This window comes from Eschrichtius robustus, chromosome 13 (assembly GCF_028021215.1).
Source record: "Eschrichtius robustus isolate mEscRob2 chromosome 13, mEscRob2.pri, whole genome shotgun sequence".
In the NCBI taxonomy this organism is placed as follows: Eukaryota; Metazoa; Chordata; class Mammalia; order Artiodactyla; family Eschrichtiidae; genus Eschrichtius; species Eschrichtius robustus.
Window position 1 is genome coordinate 59,763,277 of NC_090836.1, and position 27,583 is coordinate 59,790,859.

At 38.1% G+C, this 27,583-nt stretch overlaps 1 protein-coding gene across 2 annotated transcripts in view; it reads right to left on the reverse strand.

Moving 5' to 3' along the window:
- TSPAN8 (tetraspanin 8) overlaps positions 1 to 27,583 on the reverse strand; it is a 94,136-nt gene that overhangs the window by 12,897 nt on the left and 53,656 nt on the right. The window contains exons 2-4 of one of the 2 annotated variants that reach the window (XM_068561417.1): positions 14,381 to 14,532; positions 6,875 to 6,937; positions 932 to 1,069 (exon numbers count right to left, since the gene is read on the reverse strand). In XM_068561417.1, coding sequence (XP_068417518.1) covers positions 932 to 1,069; positions 6,875 to 6,937; positions 14,381 to 14,389 — 210 coding nt within the window. In that variant the 5' untranslated portion in view covers positions 14,390 to 14,532. Of the gene's footprint in view, positions 1 to 931; positions 1,070 to 6,874; positions 6,938 to 14,329; positions 14,533 to 27,583 lie in introns of both variants that reach the window. The other variant, XM_068561416.1, reaches the window with a different exon arrangement.

A 27,583-nucleotide genomic window follows, 5' to 3' on the forward strand; every position in this document is an offset into this window, starting at 1 on the left:
CCCCAAATTGCAAATGAGGCCTTATTAATCAAAAAGCAACCACCAGGGATGCTATTAGAGTCCCATTAAAACTCTATCTTTACCTTCCCTCATAATCAACCATCAGTTAAAAATTATTTGTTCAGGGACTAACACAATACTACTTTTATCAGAGAAACAAGTTTGGATGAGCTCTGATAAACTCATGTCAGATTTCTATCTAGTAAATACTTGATGAATTTTTCTAATATTTTTTTCTATACCCATTTATTGTTTTCTACCGTATATGTGTTAAAAGTGAATATCTGTGGGTTATCCCAACCCAATCTATCCTTGACGCTTTCTAAGGGACAAATTTGATTATCTCACACCCTTACAATTTTCTTAGCAGGGACTGTGATTTGACTGTAGCCCACACCCAGACCCATCTTCCATTATTTACTGAAAATAGCCCTTGCACTCTCTAGCCATACCCAAGGCTTTGCAGTTCCCCAAACATGCTAGCATTGTACTGCCAGGTCCTCTCCCTGGAAAGCTCATCACACCCTCACCCATACAAACACCTTATTCACTTCTGCTTCTGGCTTGAAAGTTCCCTTCTCTATCCTTGCCCTTCTCTTCTTGGGCCACCTTCACTGTTGCTAATTGTTTACTTGTCAATCTTCCCTAATGGGTTCTAATTGTTCTCATATCTATGTATCTTTTAGCACAGTATCTGGCACATAGCAGGTACTTAGTAATTGAATGAATGACTGAATGAATAACTAAAATTTGTCTTCTCTCACAGTATCCTCTAATCTAAGATAAATATATTAGTTTCCACAACCAAATCCTCTAAACAAAAGTGAGAGAGTGTCATCAGTCTTGGCAAGTCCTTTTGACAGACAATGGGGATGGGAGATAATCCTTAAAGTCTGAAGGTTGGGTATTGGGATTTGTTGGGAAAACTCACCAAAACAAGCATGAACTGGTTTTCTTTCATGGCACCAAAGCATCCCAGGAAACCCAGAATCATGATGATAGCACCCACAGCAATCAAGATATTCACAGCAATATAGGGGTTAATGGTAGCATCCCCAGGACTGAGAATCTGAAAATGAAAAAGATCAGTGACAGAAAATCCCTTTTCTTGATGTTTTTTATTCCACAAATATCCACTGGGTACCTACTGTTGTGCCAGGCCCTGTTCTAGGACCTTGAGATACCTCAAGGATGTAAACAAGCAAAAATTCCTGCCTTCAAGGCACTTACAGTCTATTCTATTGAGGTATTATTTGTCCAGATAATGTTTCCAATTTTATATTTTTTGAAGATGATATATTGGACGTTGGATGGAAGAAATGAAATAGGCTTTTAAAACACCAATTATTCTAAAAAGCTTAGAAGGACTGGTAGTTTCACCCATGATGTGATCTTTGATTTGCATATTTTGTGTTCTATACCTGAAGGTAGCATCATAAAGCATGTTTTTATGGCAGTTTAATTATTTAAATCATAAAGCCTAAGTTCCTCAAACAGATAGACTCAACAATATGAGTGAATCTCAAAAACATTACACTGAGCTAAATAAACCATATTCAAAAGAGTGATTGCTGTATGATTCCACTCATATGGCATTCAAGAATAGGTAAATCTATGCAAAAATAAACAAATTGGTCCTAATCAAACTTACAAGCTGTTGCATAGCAAAGGAAACCATAAACAAAATGAAAAGACAACCTATGGAATGGAAGAAAATATTGCAGACAATGCGACTCACAAGGGATTAATTTCCAAAATATACAAACAGCTCATGCAACTCAACAACAAAAAATACAAACAACCCAATCAAAAAATGGGCAGAAGAGCTAAATAGACATTTCTTCAAAGAAGACATACAGATGCCTAACAGGCACATGAAAGGATGTTCAACATTGCTAATTATTAGAGAAATGTGAATCAAAACTACAATGAGGTACCATCTCACACAGGTCAGAATGGTCATCATTAGAAAGTCTACAAAAAAAAAAATGCCAGAGAGGGTATGGAGAAAAGGGAACCCTCCTACACTGTTGGTGGGAATGTAAGTTGGTGCAGTTACTATGGTAAACAGTATGGAGGTTCCTCAAAAAACTAAAAATAGAGTTGTCATATGATCCAGCAATCCCACTCCTGGGCATATATCTGGACAAAACTACAATTCAAAAAGATATATGCACCCCTACATTCATAGCAGCACTATTTACAATAGCCAAAACATGGAAACAACCTAAATGTCCATTGACAGATGAATGGATAAGGACGATGTAGTGTGTGTGTGTGTGTGTGTGTGTGTGTATACACACACAATGGAATATTACTCAGCCATCAAAAAGAATGAAATAATGCTATTTGCAGCAACATGCATGGACCTAGAGATGATCATATTAAGTGAAGTAAGTCAGAAAGAGAAAGAGAAATACCATATGACATAACATATGTGGAATCTAAAATATGACACAAATGAACTTTTATGAAACAGAAACAGACTCATAGAGAACAGACTTGTGGTTGCCAAGGGGGAGGAGGGTGGAGAAGGGAAGGACTGGGAGTGTGGGATTAGCAGATGTAAACTATTATCTATAGAATAGATAAACAACTAGGTCCTACTGTATAGCACAGGGAACTATATTCAGTATTCTGTGATAAATCAGAATGGAAAAGAATATGAAAAAGAATATATATGCATGACTGAGTCACTTTGCTGTACAGCAGAAATTAACACAACATTGTAAATCAACTATATTTCAATTTTAAAAAGTATCCATTTGGGAAATAAATAAAGAAGAATAGGTAAATCTAAGCTATGATGATAGAAATCAGAGCAGTGTGGCCTTTGAGCAGAGTATGAAGGAAAGAAGGAACTGACTGCAAAGGGATATGAAGGAACTTTTATGAGTTAATAAAAATGCTTTGCATTTTGATTGTAATAGTGATTACATAGGTCTATACATTTGCCAAAACAAACAAAAATTTAAACTAAGAAAATAAAATAAGTCTAGTTTCTAATATTCCATATCAAGTCTATCTCCTTGTTCCCAGGAAGTATATAGTCTATAGAGTCTTCCAGAGACTCTTTTTTTGACTGACTATTTAGTAATGGGATATTGAGGAAAATATCCTAGGGCCCATTATGATGGGTTGGGCTACCCATTCTGCATAATTTGGTTCTTCTCTCCCCCACATGTATACTCTTCATCACTTACATAACACCTAGCCTCAATCTATCTCTTGCTCTACAGATATGTCCAGAAGTAAATCACAATTAAAAAGTGAAACCTTGTGCCTCTGTTATATTCGAGTGCTATGTGTAGCCCATCTACTTCTTATGACCTCTATCTACTGGGCTATTTCTAGGTAGACCACTAGGTCTTACACTAGCTCAGAGACTGCCTCTTGGAATCTGCTGCACAGCATGTAGACCAGCTCCTTTAACAGGAAATACCAAAATAAAAACCAAAACAAGCAAACAAACACACACTACTATTCATGATCTTTACATTTTTAAAGACTTTTAAAATCAACTCATAGCCTAGACAAAACCTTTATTTGATAATCAGGAGGAAGGAATATGCTAAAGTTGTAAGAGCACTAAAACCCAAAATCTACATTCCAGTCAGAATCTTTATAAATAACTAAGTTTCTAACCATAGAACAGTCAACTAACCCTACTGGGCTCCAGTTTTTCACTTATAAAGGGAATTAGGTCAGCCTCTGTGATACCTAAGGCTTCCTTTGTCTCTAAGAGTCTATGCTTACAGATAATGTTTCGATTTACATATTTAGAAAGCTGGGTTATGTCCTAAAGATTTTCTTTTTGTCTCTTTTTCAGGTTTTCTGTTTTTTTTTGTTGTTGTTGTTGGTTTGCTTGTTAAGATTGGAGCTAAGAAATCAGTTTCGTTAATAAACAGGCATGGTAACTGAGTCAAAATAGATAATGACCAAAAAAACCCTAAAAAAGCAGCATTAGAAACCCCGTTCTATCTACTCACCATCAAAGACTGCTTCACTAGTACATTGTGGCCAATGCAGGAAAACCCTAAGGTATCTAAGACAGTTTAAGCCTCAATGGCTGAGTTATGAAGACTTGGTTAGTCAGTCCAGATATAGAAACAATAGGTCAAATATCTACCAGTGAGACCTGGATAGTGCGGCCAGCACTTATTTGGCAGGTAATGAGGCACTTCTCTGAGACTGATCTGGGCAGAGTGACCCACTGCCAGAGTGGCCAGAAAGCAATGTGTTGGCTACCTGAGGATCACTGTTTCAAGTCCAGCTCAACAAGTGGCTATTCTTATTCAGAAAAGAAATAGAAATCTGAGTTCAGGTATTTGTTCTGGGGGAGAGACAGGAGAGTTTTAAAAGCTGTCTTGGATGAACACTGTCTGTGTGTGTCTTAGAACAAGGGGAGAATTTCTACAGGAAGGGACATGGCTGAACTTTGAAGAAGAGGGCTCAGGGTCCTCTTTGGATTATAAAGGATCTCCTGGGACAAGGATGGTTGTGCATACATTTTGCCTCATGCAGGGCTGAGTTCATCCTGATGGAGAACAAGGCATCCCTAAGGAGACACTTTAGCACCAAAAGCTTTGCTAAAAGATGTGCATAAAGACATCGTGACATCCTTGTTTTCTGTGTTTGCACTCAGGTTTCTCCTTCTAAAACTTTTTCCTCTGTTTTTCCACTAGTAAAATTCAGTTTTCTGCACAGTCTTGATTCTTTGTCACTGACTTTGAATAAAAATAAATCAAGCCAATTTCACGTAAGTCAAGCTGGTTAAAATCGTCCTGGAAGATACTGACTTTTGTTTAGGGTTAGAGGCTTACAGAGCACAAGAGTCAAAATGTAACTAAAGATGCTGCCTAGCTCTATTAAGTCATTCTTATCCCCAGATTCACAGTAACACCCTCTCAAGGACAACAGTTTTTTAATACAGTCAATGTGTGTGATTTCTTAGGCTCAACACCAAGTTTGTTTACCAGAAGCACTGGGGGGAAGTAAAATGTTCCCATATCAAACAAATAAAATAAAATTTAAAAATAGAATACAGGCTGCATACACATCTTAAAAAGGCCAAAGCACCCTCTAAATCAATAGCTTTTAATCTCTGTGCTTAATTATGAGCCCCAAAGTCAAACATCAGTTTCTAAATGATTCTAAGAATCTTCAAATACTCCTCTACGACTCAAATCCCAGAGTCCAAGGGCATCAAGAAGTCACAGATATATTTATATCACTATAAAACAACAAATGAAATCCTGATGGACTAGAATGTTACCAACTATCGCCACACCTATCCCCCATTCAATTTCTTCACCATGGTGAGGCACAGAATGAAGAGGCAGCGAATTGCCACTGTGATTCTCTGGGTTCTCTAGTGGTAGAAAGCAAATTTTAAGGAAAAGAAAAGAAAAGGAAAGAGAGAAGAGAAAATAAAAGAAAGGAAAGAAGAGAAGAGAAAATAAAAGAAAGGGAAAGGGAAAAAGGAAAGGAAAGGGAAAAGAAAGAGAGAGAGGGAAGGAGAGAAGGAAGGGGAAAAAGGAAGGAAAGAAAGAAGGAAAAGAAGGAGAGAAACAGAGTGAGAGAGCAAGAAAAAAAAGTCCAAAAACACCAATCCTTTTAAAAAGGGAATCAGAACAGATGTCAATTTGCTTTTGCTTTTAATATTTCTTTCAACTAGGCTATGTCCAATGGCATGTAACTGCACCGTGGTATAAGTTTTAATAGGAAATGCATTACCTTAATTTCTGTTTTAATAATATCTTAATAATTATTAAATAGGAATCAACATTCCTCTTAGAGAGGGGGAACTTCATTTAGGCAAACACTTTGAAAGGGCCCTAGGAGTACATGTGAGCCTGAATAGTGCCAAGAGCCCAGATAACAAAGAACAAGGTAACTGCCCTGCGTGAGATAAGAATCATAACTTGCGGGGTGTAACACCCCTGGGAAGAAGCGAGCTGGGAGAATGGAAGCAGGGGAGCCAGGAAATGGTGCCAGGCACCGTGTTAAGTGAAACTGACAGACCAACCCTCCCACATGCTCACCCTTCTCCCACCCCACACACACTCTTTCCACACTTGTGACACTGTGGTACAGAACAGAGACAGTGTGTGTGGAATCCAAAGACCAGAGCTAGAATTAACTGTAGAAACTAAACTTCCTCCAGACCCACAGAAATCTTGGTAAGACCTTTGCCACCCATGGAACGGTGTGCGGTGGGGCACAGGGGATCATGCTAATCTTATCTTGGTGTCAGGAGGCTGGACATCGCCAGTCAACTGCTGAGTTACACCGGTGTGACCGGCATCTTACTGTTACAAGGGGTTACCCTCAATACCAAGTGCCCCAAGTAATTACCAACTATCTTTGTACTTTGCTGCCTTTAAAACACAGATTCAAATTCTTCTTCTCCAAGAGAACTTCTCACCTTCTTTTCTTTTGGATCACTACCCAACCTTGGGAATCAGCCAAATTATTGTCAATACCTTGTACAAAAATTGCTCTTGGTGGGGAGGCAAGGTGGTCTATATCCTCTAGATAACTTCAGGCTGCACTTCAGCAAATAACGAAGGAGGCTAATTTCTGCTTTGGCCCCTTCCCACCTCCTCTTTCATTGCAATCTTCCTATTTGGGGAATAACATCTTCTCCATTCTCTAGAAGGATTGATCAATGCCTGGCACAGGGTCAGGCACATAGTGAGTAATTTTGATTAAATTTAATTAAATTATAAAATCACAGATCAGCACAAATGATTACATGAGGCAGTTAAGGAAATGCTATAGAAATATTTTATTATTATTATTACTGTCATTACTTTCATCATTATAAGAGAAATAAACTACTTCAGCAGCGGAGAAACTTGTATTTATTTACCTCTCGACCATCTTTGCCTACTCGTAGCCAAATTGCTACTGCCAGGATTGAGGTACCACATAGCTGCAGAAAAAAGAAAAAAATGTTAGAGTACGCCTAAGATAAACTACAACTCTAATTCCACACGCCTCTAGCCATCTGGTAACAATGGTTTATCATTAATTCTACCATTACAACCTAAAAGACATAAATGAGGCATATTTATGTGTAGATAATTGCTAAAATGTTCTGTTGTAATTGGAAAGTTTGATAAGAATAATCTGTTTTCCATCCACTACAGGGGAGGGGAAAGATGGTTTTCCATGTTTCAACTCTTAACTGTGTTTCTGCTAGATTTTAACATATAAAAGATAGGTAATAACAGTTTAAAGACAAAATATCCTTATTGGGTCTCTGGGTTTGTCTTTGAGAAGCTGTCTTAGACCATAAAGGAAGGGAATAACTGATTAATCACCAAACGTTCCTTCAAGATTCAAGAAGTCAGGATGTACAGGGAACAGCAGAACATTTGACAAAATTTGCAGTTAAGCAACAAGGGTTTACGACACTTTTTGTACCGAAATAAGCTCTTTTAAAAATAAGCTCTTTTAGGTAGTAAAGCTTACCCAGAGAAGAGGAACAATGAGGAACAGTATTTAAAGTCTTAAATTCCTTTAATGACTTTACCAGATTATTTAATTTGGACCAAGACCAACACATAAAATGTGAAACACATTTTACTTTAATGTAAGAAAAAAACCTTGTCTTTCAGCTTTGTTTTGTTTTTTAAGGTATAGATGTTGCGGCCTCAAAAAAAAAAAAAAAAATCCAAGATCTATTATTAGATAGAGATGTTGAGAACAAGCTTGGTAACATACCAGACACAGCAGTAGACCTTGGAGGAGTTTCTAGACTATTCTGGCCTGAGGGTTCTCTGACAGAGAAATGCCTGAGTCCTCCAAACCCCATGACTTTGTAGTATCATTGCTTTCATGCATGGTTGGGCCATATGCCCAAAACCCCCAAACAGCAGTTTCACTTAAGGGCTTCTCATTACGTTTGCTTTGGGAGTAGAGTCCGGGCTTTGTGAAAGGAGTAGGCAGTGCAAACAGCAGCTGAACCTATGCTCCCTAAAAGATCTCAAAATTCATCTAGGTTCAAGCCCTTCATTTCAGATTAAAGAAACTGGAATCCCAAGAGATAACAACGGTCACATGGTAAAAATCCAGCACCACTCCTAATCTAGCCCCACCCTTACTACATGCTTCAACTCCTGCAAAACAACAAATGCAATGGAAAACCAAAGCTTTTTACCAAAGAGCTCTTTGCCAAATCACCAAATAACCTATACAATTTAATTATCTTATAGGTGTGCACACGCACACACTATAAACTGCACATCTTTGAATAAACAGCTTTAGAGCCTGAAAACTCTCCTTATTTCTTTTCCTCTTTTCCACTAAATCCTAATTTCATTTGCAGATGGAGATAAATGCTCATTTTAGTGGTTCTTTGTTAATAAATAAACCTGCAAGAATTTATATCAAATGATAATGAGACCCTCTGTGATTTTCAGTAATTTTATAGCAGTTGGATTTTTTGTTATTCCAATTTGTTCACTGATATTTTTCTTTCTCTTTTTTCTCCTTTCATAGGTAGATTTACATTGTTTGTCTTAATAGTCACTCTGGCTTTCAGCTTTAAATGAAAATAACATTATCTGAATAGCTATTATGATTATCTTCTTAATCTGATGTTTTTATAAAACTATCGATGAGAATATTTTAAGAACTGTATCATAATTTGCTAATTAAATTAATTAAAAGTAATTGGTTTTCTATCAGGAACAATCAGTCTAGAGCCATGATTGGTACTAACCTGTTTTATCCCAGTTGTTACAAGATTGATCATCATAATTGTTCTTTGAGCCCTTTCTCCAGTTTGGCTTTAAGGGTTTGCCCCTGATCTTTTTATAATGTTTTAAATAATTTGGAGTATGAATTAAGAAATAAGCATCTAGGTATGTCCTTCTTTCTGTTGATAAGGTTGTAAAAGGAAATTAGCTGATATGTTAGGCCCCCAGGTTAGCCATCAGTGGACACTGCAGAACCTTACTAGGCCTACACCCCACTACCCTTTTCTGGTTTCTCTTTGAAGAAAGTCACGGTTGTTGCCACTCAGTTCTCATGGGACATCCTTCTTTTTATGAAATTCGGATGCAGTTGGTCTGAGCCAGCATTCTAAGAAATTATGTAATTGATGTTTGCTTATGAATACGCTATGGACTGAATTATGTGCCCCTAAATTCATATGTTGAAACCCTAATCCCCAGTGTGACTGTATTTTGAGATAAGTACCCAAAGTGGAGGCCAGACTCAGAGCATCTCCCTCCAGCCACACAGATTCCTTGCCCCACGAGGCCAGAGGAGGAAAAGAGTAGGACTAAAATACTATCACACCGGATTCCAATATTTTTAAATTAAAAAGCAATATGATTGTTGGAACTGGGAAAACAGCATTAATTGAATTATTATTGTGTGTCAGTCCTTGGTCACAGGCTTTCATAAAGTATCTTAGTTAATCTTCACCATTGATCCTGCTGCGTAAAATTACCATCCTCGTTTAACAAGTGCAGGGACTGAGGCAAAGAAAAATCAAGGAACATGTTCCAGGCCACAAAGCAATGTAGATTCAGGACTTGAATCTCAGTCTGCTTGTTTCTTCAAAATCAACTTTCCATTCTTCTAATTTATGATAGAAGAATTTCTGTCTTATCATAATTCTTGCCATTTTACTTCTTCCTCTGTTTCAAAATCCAAATTGGAATTTACTCATCACTCTGCAGAGTGGTTTCATACTCCTGACTCATAGAAAAGGCTGTGTAATGATGGTTGAAACGTCTGTTTCTTAAACATTTATTTAGCATTATTCTGAGTTCTTTATATGTATTAACCCATCTAAACTTCACAACAACCCATGAAGTAGATATTACTACTATCCCGATTTTACAGATAAGGAACTATAAAGCACAGAGAGGTTAACCAATTTTCCCAGGGCCACACAGCTGGTGGTGAAGGAGCTGAGGTTCAGCTCTTAGCCTCTGGGCTCCAGTGTCTTTGTCACTGTTTAAGTTCCAAGCTGACTGCATAGTGGCAGGCAACCACTGTATTTACAAAGTTCACACATTTCAGCCATAGTCAAGTCTATCTTGGGGGATTTCTTCAATCAGAATGAAATATAATTGCACCCTAGTTTTCAGTTATCCTGTCTCATAGTTATGTCTGCTCTGCTTCAACTCTCTTCATTGCGCTCGGCACAACCAATCTAGTGTCCCAGGTACCATATAAAATACAACGATGACATTGAAATGCTGGTTCCTGAACTCTCTCAATTCCTGACTTTCTTGTACTCTCTTCAAAACTCTTCATGTGTTGGCTTCCTTCAGTTGCTAACACCTTTGGCTTTACAACTTGGCTCCTCCTTCTCACCTTCCCCCATTTGGGTTTGGTAATGTTACATCACTCTGCTTTCCTTCATAAAGAGCCAGCCCTTCCACAGCTCTCTGCCTCTGGCAATGGTTCCACTGTATCTGTGGGCTAAAGGCCCTGTGTTCCATGCTTACCCAGACCCCTAAGACACTCCAAGCATCCACAACACTCCCATGCTTGACTTATCTAAGAGGAGCATAAGAAAATGTGGGCAGTTTATCTGTTTTGACACAAGACTCAGAGAAATAGGTTTTGCACCTATGATTTACCTATTATCTACCGCACCTCTAATTCACTCTAATTTGCATCAAACTCTGGCATGAGTGATTAGGAATGATTTTTACTTTCTCACGTTTTTCTTCAATTACTAATTCTAACAAATAGAAATCACTGCATATTTAGGTGGCATATCTCAAGTTCTCTCACAAAAGAAACTGGTATGTTTAGCTTAAATGACCATATGCATATCTTAGAGATATTCCAACATCTGGCCCTACTTTGCAAAGGCTTAGTTTCTCGAAAGTTACACCAGAAAGAATTCATTTGAAAACATAAGGCCATGGATGCCTACAAGAAAACCACATCAGTGGGACCGTAAAATATTTGCTTAAGTAAACATTAGAAATGTGACAAATTGCTAATTTCCTATGAAGGATTATAAAATTCCAGCTGAGAACTCTGGGCTGGGAGTAGAGGGGAGAGTAGAAATAGGGATGGTTCCCTAACCTCACAGACTCCTCCTGCTCTAACTTGTGAATGAAAATATTGATGTCACCTGTTGGCTGAGACGTTATCATTGGTCTTTACAACTGTTGCTCTTACTCAAGATGTCTCATATAAAGATTATAGGTCCCATCACTATGCTGATGGGAAGAACAAGGCCTTTTAAGGGAAGTTAGAAATATCTAACTGAAATCCGTAGCATCAGAAAGACTTCATTATCAGAAAAACAGAGATAACGGTAACCATAAAATAATCAGAGCTCTCCAGGAAAGCAGTAACAATGTCTGGGTACAGTATTGTACAGATGTCTACAACTCACCTTGTACTCTTATATCAAATTTATAATCCTGAACCTATAACATACCCCTTTCCTAGACTGTCTTTTTTTTCATTTCAGTTTAAAATTCAGATCTGTTTCAAATTCCTATTAGCTATTGAATAGCTATTCATTAGCTATTTAATGAAATACTGACCTCTGATGTATTTTAAACAGCCATCAACACTTTGTATGCTGTTTTTATACAACATGGATATATTTTGACTCTTTCATAATTTGAGGATTGTTACTAGTTTGAAGACTTTGAGACGTTATTAAAGTAGAAGCCATGCATTTATTAGCATATTTATATTTCGGCTTGTTTAAATGGCTCATATATATTCTGCATCATAAAGAGACAATGGTTGCAGGTTTTTAGAAACAGATATCAAGACTTCTTGGAGAAATGCTAATTCCAGGTCTGGGGCAGGAAATAGGGAAGTGAGCCTGGAACATCTTATCATCCCAAATAGTGAAGAAGTTATCAAAGTTATTAGGGTCAGGTCAAAAGGACTCAGGAGCCAACTTGAAGACTCTCCCACTGACCAAAAATGGAATAAATTGCACATCAACGAGGATAAGAACTGTGATGGTATTTAAATCTATTATTTCATAAGAATATTTAAAGAAATACTTGCTTATCACTGTTGTATGATACCAGAAAATAAACTCATCACTTTGAAATCTGCTGAGTAAAGAGTAAGAAACATTTATGCTGCCTTTCTTAAAAAATAAAAACTGGGCATGAATGGTAACCAATTAGTAAATGCTAACTCTCTCCTTATTGAAAGTATTCCAGCTAGTAAATGAAGAAAATGATAGAAATAGTATGTCACCAGTTTGAAACTCAGTGAACTGATGGGGTGAGGTTCTTAAGCATCAATAGCTACTAACATCACAAAAAGTGAGATGGTCAGACAGTATACACCTCTTGATGAAAGAACAAAATATCACTTATAAGCTAGTTGTGCCCCATCCCCCAAAATAATATCCTGAATCTTATCAAACTGCCAAGTGCAACTACTAAGTTAGAGATAACACAGAAGACAAGGGAACAGGTTAAACTATACCATGGGTATTCAAATAGCAAAATCCAGATCACAGAAAATGCAATAGGACAAACCAAACACACAAGTACATAAAACTTCCAGGGTGGGGGAAAGATGAAGATGGATGGAGAACCTAAAGATGAAAGTTGACATAAAAGATATATCAACCAATCAATCACAATGCGTGGACCTTGTTTGTATTCGGATTCAAAGAGGAACATTTGTGAGGCAATTGGAAATTTGAACCCTGGATAGATACTTGATAATCAATTTTAAAATTCTTATTAAGTTTTTAGTGTGATGACATTGTGGGTGCATTTTTTCAAAAAAAGAATTATTTGTCTTTTAGAAATATACACTAAAGTATTTACAGATGAAATAGTATATCCAGGATTTGCTTCAAAATAATATGGCCTGGGGAAAGTGGATGAGAATATGGATCGGGAAAGATTGGCCATGGTTTCATGGCTTTTGGGGCTGGATGATGGGCTTGATTATCCTTTTCTATTTTGTGAATGTTTGAGGTTCTCCACAATAAAAAGTTAAAAGCAAAACCAACCAAAGTACATAGGAATTTCTTTGTTTATATTCTAATCTCAATGTTTAACCAATTTTAAATATTTCAAGGGAAGAAATTTATCAGAACAAACTTTTAAAATCTGGCGTATATTCATGAGCTTCATTTAGTATTTGCAAAAGCAGCCCATTCTTCTAAGGAAAAGAGGAAGTACAAAGAACAAACCTTTCTTATTTTATTTTATTCATTTATAGTCTCACTTACTTATTTTCTTTACCAATATATATCACTTGTACTCATTAGGGCTACTGACATTGAATGGAAAGTCATTCTAGACAATAAGACTATATTCATCTATTTAAGTTTAGCTAGGTACATCATTATTTTAACAGGACAGAAATTTACCAACATGTAGATACCAGCTGCCTATTTACTAAAGATAACCAGGTAAAAAAACAAAACCAGAACTTTCTCCTGCTCATACTGCATAAGCCATTTTTTAATCCAGTACACAAAATAATTTTTTCATTTAAGTATTTTGGGCTATTTCTATTGACTTACTTTTGAACAATCTTTAATTGCATCATTTATATTACAAATGATAACATCAACTTTCCAACATCCCAACATCCAACATCCCTTAACCATTTTGCCTTTCCATATTTCATTTTTCAACTTTCCAATGTTAGATTTTGCTTATCAATTTATTTGTTATTTCTTATGTCTGCAGACTTTCAAGAGAAACATAAGAGCTGGCTAAAACACAAACCCTGTTGATTAAAAGATGGGGCAATGACACATCAAAATACTAACTTTAAATTTCTGATACAAAACTAGTGCCTTAGTTTAATCTTTCCATGATTAAGCAATTTTACTGTTACTCTTTAAAGTTTAGCATGACCATTGTCTCTTCTTTGGATCTCTGAAAATGATCCTCTTCTCACGTCTTTCTCATCACACCCCACCATCCACCTGTTTCAAACCCAGAGGTAAAGGTTAGAATTTAGGAGGTAGGCACCAAATGGAATCAAATCAGATTTTTCCCACAGGGTCCTTAAACTAGGGAGGCCTGAATGATATACAACTAAGAATTGTCTTTTAGTTAAGGGGTATTTTTTTTCCTCTGTGATTGTTTTGTAACAATATCAAAACATTTATGAAATGTTTACCCCCACAGAACCTGAAGTGCACTTTTTTGAGTCACTGGCTCATTTTCAATTACTGAAATAACCAAAGAAAGAACAAACACATCCAAACAAGTAAATGGAAAATACCCTCTCCTCCTCTCCTATTTCTCTCGTGCAGAGTCTGTTCTCATTTATGATATTTATATCAAGATACCCTTTCTTGCATAAAATTGATAATTACAAGAAAAACACTCACCCAGGACACGAAGTTGAAGATAAACATAGAATATTTTATACAGACACTCACACCTGCCATGTCGGAAAAGGATCAGGAATCCAGATGCTGTGAGTTTAACCGTTCCTTCTAGGATTGTTCTGCAATGGCTCTGGAGTAATTTGCCTGCAGAGACTTCTGTGTTCACGGCCTCCGAGCAGAAATAGAAAGCAAAGAAGTTGGGGCTGGGGGTGTGGAGGGTGGATAATCCAGTTATTAAAGTGGATTAAAAAAGTAACACACACAGTTAAATATCACAAGGTCTATCACTAGGCAGGTGTGTTCTTTTGCTTGTCGTGGCCCCTAGGGTACTGGGCCAGAATATTTATGATCCTTTCTCCAAAACTGCCTTCTGTAAAGTAAACAGATACCAAGTTAAGGGAGTGGTGCTAGAGCAGGGAGAGAATGGCACAGCGATAGGAGGTTGTTGATTTCAGATACCACGACCCGACTTCCCCTGCCTCTATTTCAACTACAGGGAAATAAGATTGTTTTGCCCTGAGATAAAGGGACATTGTGTCTCAACTCATTTTTGCACTGCCTTTTCTCAAGAGTGCAAAATTTCTTCTAGATACAACAAAATGCATTTAGAAATCTGCAAAGTCTGAAGGCTTAAGACACAGCAACCTTTTATCCTTAACCCCAGAATGGTGGGAACAACCATAACATGGACCTGCCTCCCAAAGCTTCTAAATTTATTTCAAAACAATTCCATGGAGCTGCCTTCAATGCAGTGCAGCTGGGGGTAGCGGGGAGGGAGAGGCTGCCCTCTCCATCACAAGACCATTTAGTTTTTATCTTTATTTCTTTATGATGTAAAAGGGAAAAAATTCTCAGGAGTTACTCTCTGACTGTCCCTATTGTGTTCATTCTCTAACATGTAGCCATTCTGAGAGCTCAGTTTGTTTTTAAGGTTGGCCCTCTACTCCTCTTCCTCTGACAAATTGTATCTAACAACACTCCTCTCCACTAACTCAGTTTCTGGATTCTCTGGTCCTCTTGGACAAAAAATTCAGAATGAGAAGGTGGTCATAGTTCAGTGAACATAGATTGTACAATTTGTTTTTCGTGCTAATAGAAGGCAGCTGGCACAGGTAGAGGCAAAATTCCCTGACCTAATCAGGGAGGTGTAGACTGCTTTTCTGTAAACAGTTTGGGTCATGCTAGTTTCCACATCCTGCCTCTAAAAGGGAGCTCTTTTTCCCCCAAATAAAAGAACCGTATACTTCAAAAATTGTTGGGGAAAATAATTCTTTAAAATCTCTGTGAAGTTCTATACAATAAGCAAGCATGGACTTCTTAAAAATTTGATTAGCTAAAAGAATATTTTTCTAATTTACACTGACAAAGGTGTCTTTGAAACAATCCCATTACCTGACTACTAAACATAATATATTTTTAATGTAATAGTGACGATAATATCTAGTGTTAAGACCAAATTTAGGATTAGTTCAAAAATAATCGCTTAATATTTAAATAATCACTAAAATTGTTGGTGCTCTATGCTGTTTCCTCCTAGAAAATGGAAATAATTTCACAAACTTCTACTGAGACATTAACGTATATAGGATTATCCATGGCTGAAAGAAGAGAGTTTTTGCTTAAATGAAAAAACAAATGGATTTATAGACCTAGAATTGATTATTTATAGTTTAGAGATAAAATCAAAAGAAATATATAGATTACAATGCTGTTTTGTTGACAAGAATATATTGAGTACCTACTGAATTCCAGTTTGGAATAGATTTTTTTGTAGATGCTGAATCTCCTTAAGAAGAATATAGTCTTTAGCTAAATCATTATTGAACCCAAAAACGTAAAATTCGATGGATGTGCTTTTACAGCAAAATTACTCTGTGTATTAGAACACTCAGTCCAATTCAAATCTATATGAAACAGTTCACTCCTCTAAGTTCCTATCTCAGTAAATTTTATAATCACACAACATTTGCCCAAGCTAAATGCTGCAGAGTCATTTTGTATTCCTCTTTCTTTGTTGCCTTATGTCCAATCACTTCCCGGAGTGTGTTGAGCCCCTACATTTCCTTCAAACCTGTTTCTTCCGTCTCATCCTTTTGCTTTTCAGCTTTTTATCATCTCTTACTTGAGCCATTTCAATAGAACCATAATTAGTTTTCTTGCCAACATTTTCCCCCTCCTATCCATCTTAGCACTCCAGAATTTTCTCTTTTCTTTCCGCAATTCCCTTTATAAAATACTTATTGATCATGTAATTCCCCTGATTAAAAACCAATCTAAGGATGGTTTCCGGTTACCTAAAGGATAAATTCAGACTCCATAGAATGGCACTTAAAGCACATGGCAAACAGGCCTCTACTCATCTCCCAGAACTTTCTCCTGTTCCTCTCTCCCAAGACAGCTTCCACTCTTAGATTCCATAACCACAAAATTATTTCACAGGCCTAGTATATACCCGGGGCTTTTATGCCTCTGTGCATGTTGTTCCTTCTTCCTGGACTATCCTTTCCCACCTTCTCTACTTAGTGAATTATTGCAACCACCCCTTGGTGCTCAGCTCAAATGGCACCTCACCGGCGGAAGCGTCCCCTTCTTTATCCACTGCCCCTACTCTGGGCAGACCTCCTTGCTTCTCAATCCTTATGCCCATTATAATTTGAACAAAGCTTTAGTCTAAAATTGCCATCCTTTACAACACTGATTTTTGTGTCCACCCTCTGATTTTTTAATACATGAAAGGCCAAGATCCTGACTTACTTGTCTCTATACCCACAGCAGCTGGCATTGAAGATAAAGGGATGTGCGATTACAGCCAAGATTTCTAGAAAGTTCAACCGAGATTCCCTCATGGATTTCCAAGCAACTACCAACGTGTTTCCTCTCCTCACAATAAAAGTCAGCTTTTGGGTAAAGAAAAATATTTCCTTTATTTTGGGACTTGTCAGCACCTTAACTTGCAAATGTTTAAGAAGGTGACAAAGTACATAGCGATTCCCAAATGCATGTGACCCCAGAACATATTTTTGAAAGACATATACAGGGATCAGTGCTATAGCACTTACTTATAGAAACACTGATCTAGAGAAGCCCACACATTTTATACATGAGAAAAGGGTATCCCAGAGAGACTGAGTAGCCCAAGCTCACAAAGCTGGTTAGTGGCAGAGCTCTTTCTAAAAATGAGGTCTTATGATGATCAGATCAGTATTCTGTCCACTTGCATCAACTATCTCTTAGGTTACGTAGTGTGATTGTAAGATGAGTCAGTTACCACCTTAGATCATGAGAAATTGTCATATAACAGAGTTAACAGTGAAGGGAAGCGGGTAGGGCAGGGCTAGAGAGTGTCAGCAATAACTCTTAGGCCCAGTGAAAAAGGCCAAGTCTGGAAGGAGAGGCAATGAAGAGTGGGATATCACAAGAAACAATAACTGAAGGAAAGAGTAGAAGATAAGTCTCAATAATTTTAGATAAAGTTTTCCTAATGCTGCCATCATGTCAATTATTATCACACTCAGTGAATGCACAGGGCAGAGCAGGATGAGGCTTCAAATCTGATTAATCATGAAGACTCTCCACGAGGCAGTCACATTAAACTAGGTTTTGATAGCAGTACGGGGGACCCTGGCACAGAAAAAAGACAGAGAGAGACGCTCTGTGCTCAGAGTAGAGGAAAGGGCACGAACAGAACCGTCAGATACCCTATGTAAAATATGGCATTTTCTCTAGGTCATCAGGCAAATCAGGCCCACATTTGGGACTTGAACCAGAAAACAGGCATTGATAGGAGGTTCATATTTTTATCACTATATCATGTTTCCCTCTACAAGATATGCCCAATAATTCATTCAACAAATGTTTTGAATGCCTTCTATGTCCCGTGCATGATACGAGGAACTGGAAATACTGCATTTAACAAAATAAGATAAAAACCCCTGCCTTCACGGAGGATTTTAATATATATATGTGTGTGTATGTATGTATATATATATATATATATATATATATATATATATATATACACACATACATACACACACATATATTAGGTAACTAGATAACTAGATTTTGGAAACAAAAGTATAAAAAGGAAGTTATCTTCTCATTATAATGTCAACAAAAACAGATGTTCTTTGTTATTATTAAAAAATAAATTAGCGTATTCAGATAACTTGCTATTTAGTCATTCTTTCAACAAATATTTATTGATTACCTACTATATTCTGAGCCCTGGGGATATGGCAGTAAACAGCAACACAGAAATACTCCTGATCTCTTGAAGTTTACATTCCAGAAAGGAAGATAACTTCCTCTTTGTATTTTTGCTTCGAAAATCTAGTTGTCCAATATATTTGTCAGTGGAGTGTGTACTGAAAAACCAAACCATGTGTTTTAGAGAAAAGATTACATTCTCTTTCATCTTATATATTCTCCCATTATCACCATCACTCTATATACTAAAGGGGCTTTTTTTATGGCATTGTGAATATTCAATTCATTTTCTCAAAGGCTGGTAGCAGGAGCAAGAAAAATGATGCTGAAGTTTCTCTTCCCTATGACTCTGCTTAGGTGTGGGTGTGTGGGTGCATGAGGTCATGAGGTCATGCATTCTAAGCAGAGTGAAGAGAAAGCTCTGGTACTCTTTAGCATTTCTCATTTTCAAAAATCTTTTTTCTTATTTTAGGAAACTTGAGGTTGCTCATCTGTGGATTTTATGATCCCTTTTACAGGAGCAGAAGCTTGGCGTTTGTCCTCCAGTCCGATTCCAGCATTCCTGAGACCGACATTCCTCTTATGCTTTCATTTGAACACAATGCTCTATGCTTCCTATCCTGTGTGCTTATGGAGCCTGGCTCATAAAAACCTTCTGCATGTTCCCACTGGGAACGGGAAGCGTCTGGTATGAGAATGAGCCATCTCCTGCTTTGCAGGACATTTTGAAACCACCATATCTACTTGCAGTGTTAATTCCAGCTCAAAAAAGAATGTGCTTGGAATTGTCATTGTGAAGTAGCAATATGGTGCTTATGAAGAATGGGTACCGATATTCTTCCTCTTTTTATAGATATTTTTATTCTAAAATATTCACAATTTTTACCTGGACATAAAGTTAATAACCAATAAAGGTCATATAAAGAAAAACATGAAAGTATGTATAAGAAAATAGACTCTGGATCACCAAAATCTATTGTTAAGTGTTTATAAGTAAAGATCGAGGCAAAATGGTGCAGTAATTAAAAATGTGTATTCTGACCATGATGGATTAGAGATGCTCACGAATTCTTATTAGCCTCACTGCCGTGTTTATACTCCTTTTATATTTGCAACAATTACAGCAAAATGAAAAAGTGGCCAGCTTCTGGGTGGGGTCCAGGGTCTGGTCCTTGGCTTGGCGGCCCTCTAAGCTCAGCTTTGCCAGCCTTTCCTCAAGTATCTCACAGGAGCCAGAATGTCAATTTCTTAGTTTATCATGAGAAATGCACACATCAAGCCACCCAGCATAATATAAAAGCAGATCAGAAAATCCTCTACCATAAAGAAACAGACTCATAGATATAGAGAACAAACTAGTGCCTATCAGTGGGTAGAGGGAAGGGGGAGGGGCAGTAGAGGGGTAAGGGGTTAAGAAGTACAAACTACTATACATAAAATAAATAAGCTACAGGGAGATATTGTACAGCACAGGGAATATAGCCAATAGTTTATAATATCTATAAATGGAATATGACTTTTAAAAATTGTGAATCACCTGAAACGTATTATATTGTACATCAACTATACCTCAATTTCAAAAGTTCAAAAAATAATAATATAAAGAAAGAAAATCCTCTTCCTATAAGAAAGCAGCACAGAAGCAGAGCATACAGAGATGGTTTCTTGGTGGAGGGAGTGGATGGTAAATTCAGTAAAGGAGGTAGTAGATACATTGCCAAGAGTTGATAGGCTGTTGGTGAGTCTAGAACCATCCCAGGAATCCAAAAGCTAAACCCTCCAAAAGATGCTCTTGTCCCTCAATATGGCTGTGACGCACAACCTTATTCTTTCTCCCCCAGGCTGCTTTCCCTGTACTCTCTTCAGTCCAGGCCCCCTCTTGTGATCACAGTCTAACCCTAGATAAGAGGACATCAAAATTCACTAGGTATTCATTTACCAAACTGTAATTACAGTTCAGTCCTGCTTCCAAGATTGCCTTTTCACTGCATTTTAAATATGTCCAAAATACTTCACTTAAACATGACTGCTTTCTTGATCCATTCCTATAGATTTTACTAGTTGATTTCTCAGAGGTCAATCTTATTGTCCTTCTCTCCAAATTGGGATGTGTGCCCTTGTACAGACAATGATATTCAACAAGAGAATGAAGGATACAAAACAGAGCTTTGTAATCACCAGCCCAGAATCACTGGATACTCCATTTTTGTGCTGAATATTTGCCTGGTTGTTTGCTTTTAAGTGTAAAGTTTAAATGCCAGCCTGCTTTCCTGTGAGTTCGTTCTGAATCAGACTTTGTTTGGTCAGCTCACAAGGTACACACTGGCTGCCAGTATGATTAGGCTGTGGGGTAACAGTGATTAAGAGGTAGGGAAGTAAGTGGAGGCCACCAACACAGAATTTAAAAAGAAAAAAAATAGAATAGGGCGGGGATATTTAATGCTTGTATCAGACACCAGATTCTTATACTAAAGGAGCCAAGAAAATGTGACACAGAATTTAACACAGGCTTCTCCCATGACTGGTCAGGAAAAAACATAGACATTTTACTCATAATGCGAATTAGGATCTCACAAGTGACTAATTCCAAATTATAAAGGTTTATTCAACCTCACAGAGTGGGAATGAATTGCATGGCTATTCTGGTTCCCAGGAGAAAATAAAATAACAGGAAGTCACGATAAAAGGTCATTTATCAGGAAATCCCAAACTTCCATTTTATACCTTTATAAGAAGCGACAAAATGTATCCCAAATAAGCTCAGGTAGAAAAGAACTCAGACTCTGGTTTGAATTTTTTTTAAGCACAGAGAGTCTTATTTAGATTTTCCTTGAGCACTTGGAAGGCCTCTCTTAATGCGAGAAGGCAAAAGAAGCAGATACCCCAGGAAGCCTGTGGTCTAACACCTAGACCATCGTTCCTGAAACAAGAGGGTCTGGCTGCATTTTCCTCACTGTCAAGCCATAAGAATGGATCACCCTAATTTCAATCCATATGAAATGAAAGTACACTCTCCAAATGCAATCTTTAAAGATACAATATCCAAATGAAATTTTTCCAGAAACTGGGCATGGGATACACCATTTCTCCTAGAAATCTCCTCTAGCTCCTTTCTTCATTTATACTCGGGCATTAATGTATCCTTCCCTGAACTTCCAAGTAATTCTCTTATTTATTAACAATGTGATTGATTCAGAAAATGCTTCAGCCATAGACCAGTCATGTGAGGAGATCAGAACATTTTTAAATAAGCTACTCTTGGGGTCATCAAGTGCCTATGGGTAAAACAAAACCAAGGGATTGTTTTTCTTTACATGGAGTCATATTGACCTCTAATTTTGCCTACACTAATCATTAAACCTTCAGGAAACATTCCAAGGGAAAACATACTGATTTTTTTTAATTGTGGAAAGAACCCAACACTTTTCTGCATGCTAATATATTTATACAAGTTCGTACTTGAAGCTTCATCGAGCCAGAGAATTCCTGTAAGTGCTCTGCTCTCTTTCCTCTTCACTCTTCATGCTTTCTTGAATACATGAGTGTGAAGAGGTATTGTTAAGCCAAAAATATTGGCCTAGCCAAGTCCCACAAAAAGGAATGTGCAAATCTGGGAACACATTCCAGGATTTCTAGCTACCAGTACAGGGCCTGAAGTATAAGAAGTACCAGCCAGAAATATCGAGTTTCTCGAGAATCAGTGAGTCTCAGCCAATCCCCTGAAGAGCTTTCTGAGAAAGAAATCGTTCATAAAGCAATTCTCCATGCAGTAAGAGATTTACTTTAAATTTAAATAACAGTCATAGATATCACTTTAATCTCTCTTTAATAGATATCTCTTTAATAGATATTTAAGAGATTTCCCAGGCTTTGAACCCTCTAATGGATTCCCATCACAATTAAAATGAAATCCAGAGCCACACAAGATGGGCCCTTGGCTGCCTCACTGACCTCATTTCCAACTACTCTCTCCCTCACTCATGCTGCTCCAGCCACAGTGGACTCCATGCTGGCCCTTGGACTTGCCAAGTGTACTCCCAGCTCAGGGGCCTTTCCATCTCCTCTCTCCCCTGCGGAATTCTCTTCATCTGCAGATGGCTTCATCCACAGAGGAGATGGCTCATCCTCTCCGCTCACTGTATTGCACGTTCATTTGTCTGTTCGTCTTACTGTCAGTTTCCTTTTGGAGTGTAAACTTCAGGAGATCAGGAACAATTTCTGTATTGTCCATTACTTATCCCTGGGGCTCAGAATATAGTAGGTGCTCAGTAAATATTTATTGAATGAATGACTAAACAGCAAGTTATCTGAATACACTAATTTATTTTTTAATAATAACAAAGAGCATCTGTTGTGTTCACCATTACATTCTCACTGCCTAGCACAGTGACTGGCCAATTATAATCTCCGTATGTGCTGGGATACAGCATTGCAAAAGAAAAATGAGGCTGCTTGTAGGGACCTTATATTCCACCAAACAAACAAATACGCAAATAAATATGCAAGAAAACACCAGGCAGAGAAAAATGGCAGGATCCTGTGCTACAGAGTGACCAAGGGAACTACTTATTTCACATGAGATGGAATGCTTAAGGAGGTGACACTTAAACTGGGTCCTGCACCTGGGTCAAATCGTGAAGAAACACTGAACAAGCCCAAATCAAGGGCATTCTACAAAATAACTGGCCTAAATCAATTAAAATGTTAAGATCATGAAAGTTAGGGAAAGACTAAGGAATTAATCCCTATTCAAGAGAGGCTAGAGAGAGACATGGCAACTTGGTGAAATGCATGACCCTGAATCGGATCCTTTGCTATATAAAAGATGCTACTGACCAAATTAGTGAATGTGAATGGGGTCTCTAAGCAAGGATATATAGAGATTCTTGACATTGTTCTTGTAACTTTTCTGCAGGTTTGAAATTATTTAGAATAAAAATAAACGGCCTCTGTGGGGGGAAAAATTGAGGCACAGAAAAGTTAAATAACTTTCCCAAGGTCCCATAATATGTGATAAAGCCTGGATGTGAACCCAGGCAGTCTAGCTCCCAACTAGGTGTCTTCAACCATGTTGCTTCTATAAGATAGAGTATATTAGCATAATGCCTCATGCAAAGTAAGCTCTCAAGCAATATCTATTACTATTAAAAATTAATATACTGTAAACAAACAAATAAGCTGAGTCCTGCATGATAAGAAGACACAAGCCATGCCAGGAGCTAGGGTAAGAGAATTCCAGACAAAGGTAACAGAGCGTACAAAGGCCCTAAGGTGAGCACAAACTTGGCATGTTGGAGAAAAAAGTCTGGTGTGTAGGTAGAATCAAAAGTTATGGGGAGCAGGGTTTGAGATGAGATCAGAGGCAGTTCTTCAGGTCAGATGCTGCAGAGAGTTGTAAGCCAGGAGAAAAGAATGTAATGTATTTGCGTGTTATTGCAAGTGTAGGCAAGTTTTATGGGCTGAATTGTATCCCCCCGCCCCAATGCATATGGTAAAACCCTTACCCTCATTGCCTCAGAATGTGACTGTGTTAGTGACATCAGCAAGATGTCAGAGTAGGGGGCCCTGGACCATCCTTCTGCCCACAAACACACCAAATAAGCAATAGTTCACAAATTCCCTTTATGAGGCATCTAGAAACTAAGTGAAAGGCTCCTAAACACTGGGTGACCATGAAAACAGATTTATTGAAACCAGAAAAGGGATTCAGGATATCCTCTTCCTGGAGTCCCTTCCCCTGGTGCAGTGTCATATGGTCAGAAAGAGACCTCCTGGCTCCTGACTTCTCCCCTTCTCCCAGGGGAGGGGAGGGGTTGGTCTGCCTATCCAGTGCTCCTCCCCAGAAGTTTGACCTCAGTCCTGTCAGTCTTGGAGGTTAGATGGGTCCACCATAGCCTAACAAACAGCCTGAAGGAAAATGGAAACAGCAGCGTGGGACCACAGACACATCATAGCCCTACCTCCTGCTCAGGACAGAGTGTGTGGATGAAAAAGCCCAGCCCTCAGCTTCCCCCAGGGAGGGAAAGAGTAGAGCCGTGTGTACAGCACCCCTACTTTTCTGAGGGGGCTCCCCCAGGGACTGACCTCTGCCCTGCCTGACTTGGAGTTATACAACTTAATAACAAAAAAACTAATAACCTAATTTAAAAATTGGCTAAGGTATGAATAGACATTTTTCCAAAGAAGACATACAAATTGCCAACAAGCATACAAAAAAACGCTTATGGTCACTAAGATAGGGAAATGCAAATCAAAACCACAATGAGATATCACCTTACACTTGTATGGATGGCTATTAACAAAAAAACAAAGACAACAGGTGTTGGTGAGGATGCGGAGAAATTGGAACCCTTGCACACTGTAAATAGGTATGGAGAATGGTATAGCCACTATGGAAAATGGTATTGGGTTCCTCAAAAAATTAAAGATAGAACTACCATATAACCAGCAATCCCACTTCTGGGTGCATATCCAAATGAACTGAAATCAGGATTTCACTGAGATATCTTCACTCCCATGCTCATTGGAGCACTATTCACAATAGCTAGGATGTACAAACAACCTAAATTTTGATCATCAGATGAATACATAAAGAAAATGTGGTATAAACATAAAATGAAATACTAGTTAGTCTGAAAAAAAGAAAGAAATTGTGCAATATGGGACAACATGGATGAACTTTGAGGACATTTTGCTAAGTGAAGTAAGCTAGACAAAGGAAGACAAGTACTGCACGATTCCACTTACATGAGGTCACATTCATAAAATCAAAACCAGGAACTGGGGGTGGGGGGGGAGGAGGGGATGGGGAGTTATATATTAACAGGCATAAAGTTTCAGTAAAGATAAATAAGCTCTAGAGATCTGCTTTACAATATTGTACATTCATTCAATAATAAGGTATTGTACACTTAAATTTCATTGAGAGAATAGATCTCAGGTTAAGTGTTCTTACCACAATAAAACAGAACGAAAGAGAAAGAAAGAAAGAAAGAAAGAAAGAAAGAAAGAAAGAAAGAAAGAAAGAAAGAAAGAAAGAAAGAAAGAAAGAAAGAAAGAGAAAGAGAAAGAGAGAGAGGGAGGGAGGGAGGAAGGAAGGAAGGAAGGAAGGGAAAGAAAGAAGGGAAAAAAAAGAAGAATGTGGTTATATTTGGTCATACCTCTTTAAAGAGGTAGTTAAGGTAAAATGAGGTCATTAAGGTGAGCCCCAATCCAATATGATTAATGTCCTAATAGGAAGAGAAAATTAGGATAGACGCACAGAGGAAAGACCATGTGAAAACAAAGAGAATACCACCTACAAGCCAAGAAGAGAGGGTTCAGAAGAGATCAACCCCACCGACACCTTGAGCTTAGACTTCTAACCTCCAGAATTGTAAGAAGATTAATTTCTGTTAAGTCACGCAGTCTGTGGTACTTTGGTATGGTAACCCTAGCAAATTAATATAGCAGGTTTTAAGCAGTTAAAGTGACATGATGCAGTGATCCAGGCAGAAGAGGATGGTGGCTGGTCTAGGATGAGAGTAGAGAGGAAGAGAAGCAACTGGATTCAAGATACGCTCTAGAGGTGAAATCAATGTTGAGGGTGAGAGAAGGAGAGGATCATGGCTGCCACTCAGATCTTAATGTGAACAACTTGGTGGATAGTGATGTCACCAAGATGGAGAAAATGGAGAAAACCCCTGACCCTGCGACAGTTTCCCCTATTAACAGCATCTTGCTTTAGTGTGGTACATTTATTACAATTGATGTGTTAATATTAATACATTGTTAATAACTAAAGTCCATAGTTCACATTAAGGTTCACTCTCTGTGTTGTACATTTGATGGGTATTGGCCCATGTATAATGACATATATCCACCATTAAAGTATCATGCAGAATAGTTTCATTGCCCTAAATTCTCCTGTGTTCCACTGACTCATCCCTCTTTCCTTCACCCCCTTCAACTCCTGACAACCACTGATTTTTTTTTTTTACTGTATCTACAGTTTTGCCTTTTTTAAAGTGCTGCAGAGTTGGAACTACACAGTTTGTATCCGTGGCATAATAAGAAATATATATTTAGTCTTTGTCCCCGTTCCTAGCAGACAACTTCTAAAACCCTTAGAACTTCCAGAGGATAACAGTGTCTTTTGTTTGCTAATGAAAGGACTGGTGGCTGGGGAGCCCTAAATAACTTCAGGATGGTAGCTGGTTGCCAGGAAGACCAAGGCATGATTGCAACTTTCAGCCTCACCCCTCTACCTCTGGGAGGGAAGAGAGGCTGGACGTTGAATTAATCATCAAGAGCTAAGGATTTAATCGATCATGCCTATCTTATGAGACCTCCATAAAAACCCCTAAATGATGGTATTCAGAGAGCTTCTGAGTTGGTGAACACATCGAGGTGCTGGGAGGGTGGCACGGCCAGAGCGGGCATGGAAACTCTGTGCACAGCAACCCCCCATACCTTCTCCTATGTATTGCTTCCATTTGGCTGTTCTTGAGTTGTATCCTTTATAACAAAGCAGTAATTTTAAGTTAAGTGCTTTCCTAAGTTCTGTGAGTCACTCTAGCAAATTACAGAACCTGAAGGGGGAGTGTGGCAACCCCCGAATTTAGAGCCAGTCCCTCAGAAGTGACCAGCATTTGAAGTGGGGAGGGGGAAACATTGTGGGACTGAGCCCTTAACCCCTGGGGTTTGTGTTAACTCCGTTAGTGTCAGGACTGAACTGAATTGTAGGACATCTAGTTGGTGTCTGAAAAGTTGGAGAACTGGTTGATATGCGGGGGAAAAAAACCACATATTTGGGATCAGAAGTGTTGTGAGTAAAAGCAGTTCAAAGCACCCTTTTCAGAATGGCCTCTTTCACTTATGAATGTGCATTTAAGTTTCCTCCATGACTTTTCATGGCTCAGTAACTCACTTCTTTTTAATACTAAATAATATTCCATTGTATGGATGTACCAGTTTATTTACCCATTTACCTACTGAAGGACATTTCGATTGCTTCCAAATTTTGGCAGCATGAATAGAGCTGCTATAAACGTGCATGTACAAGTT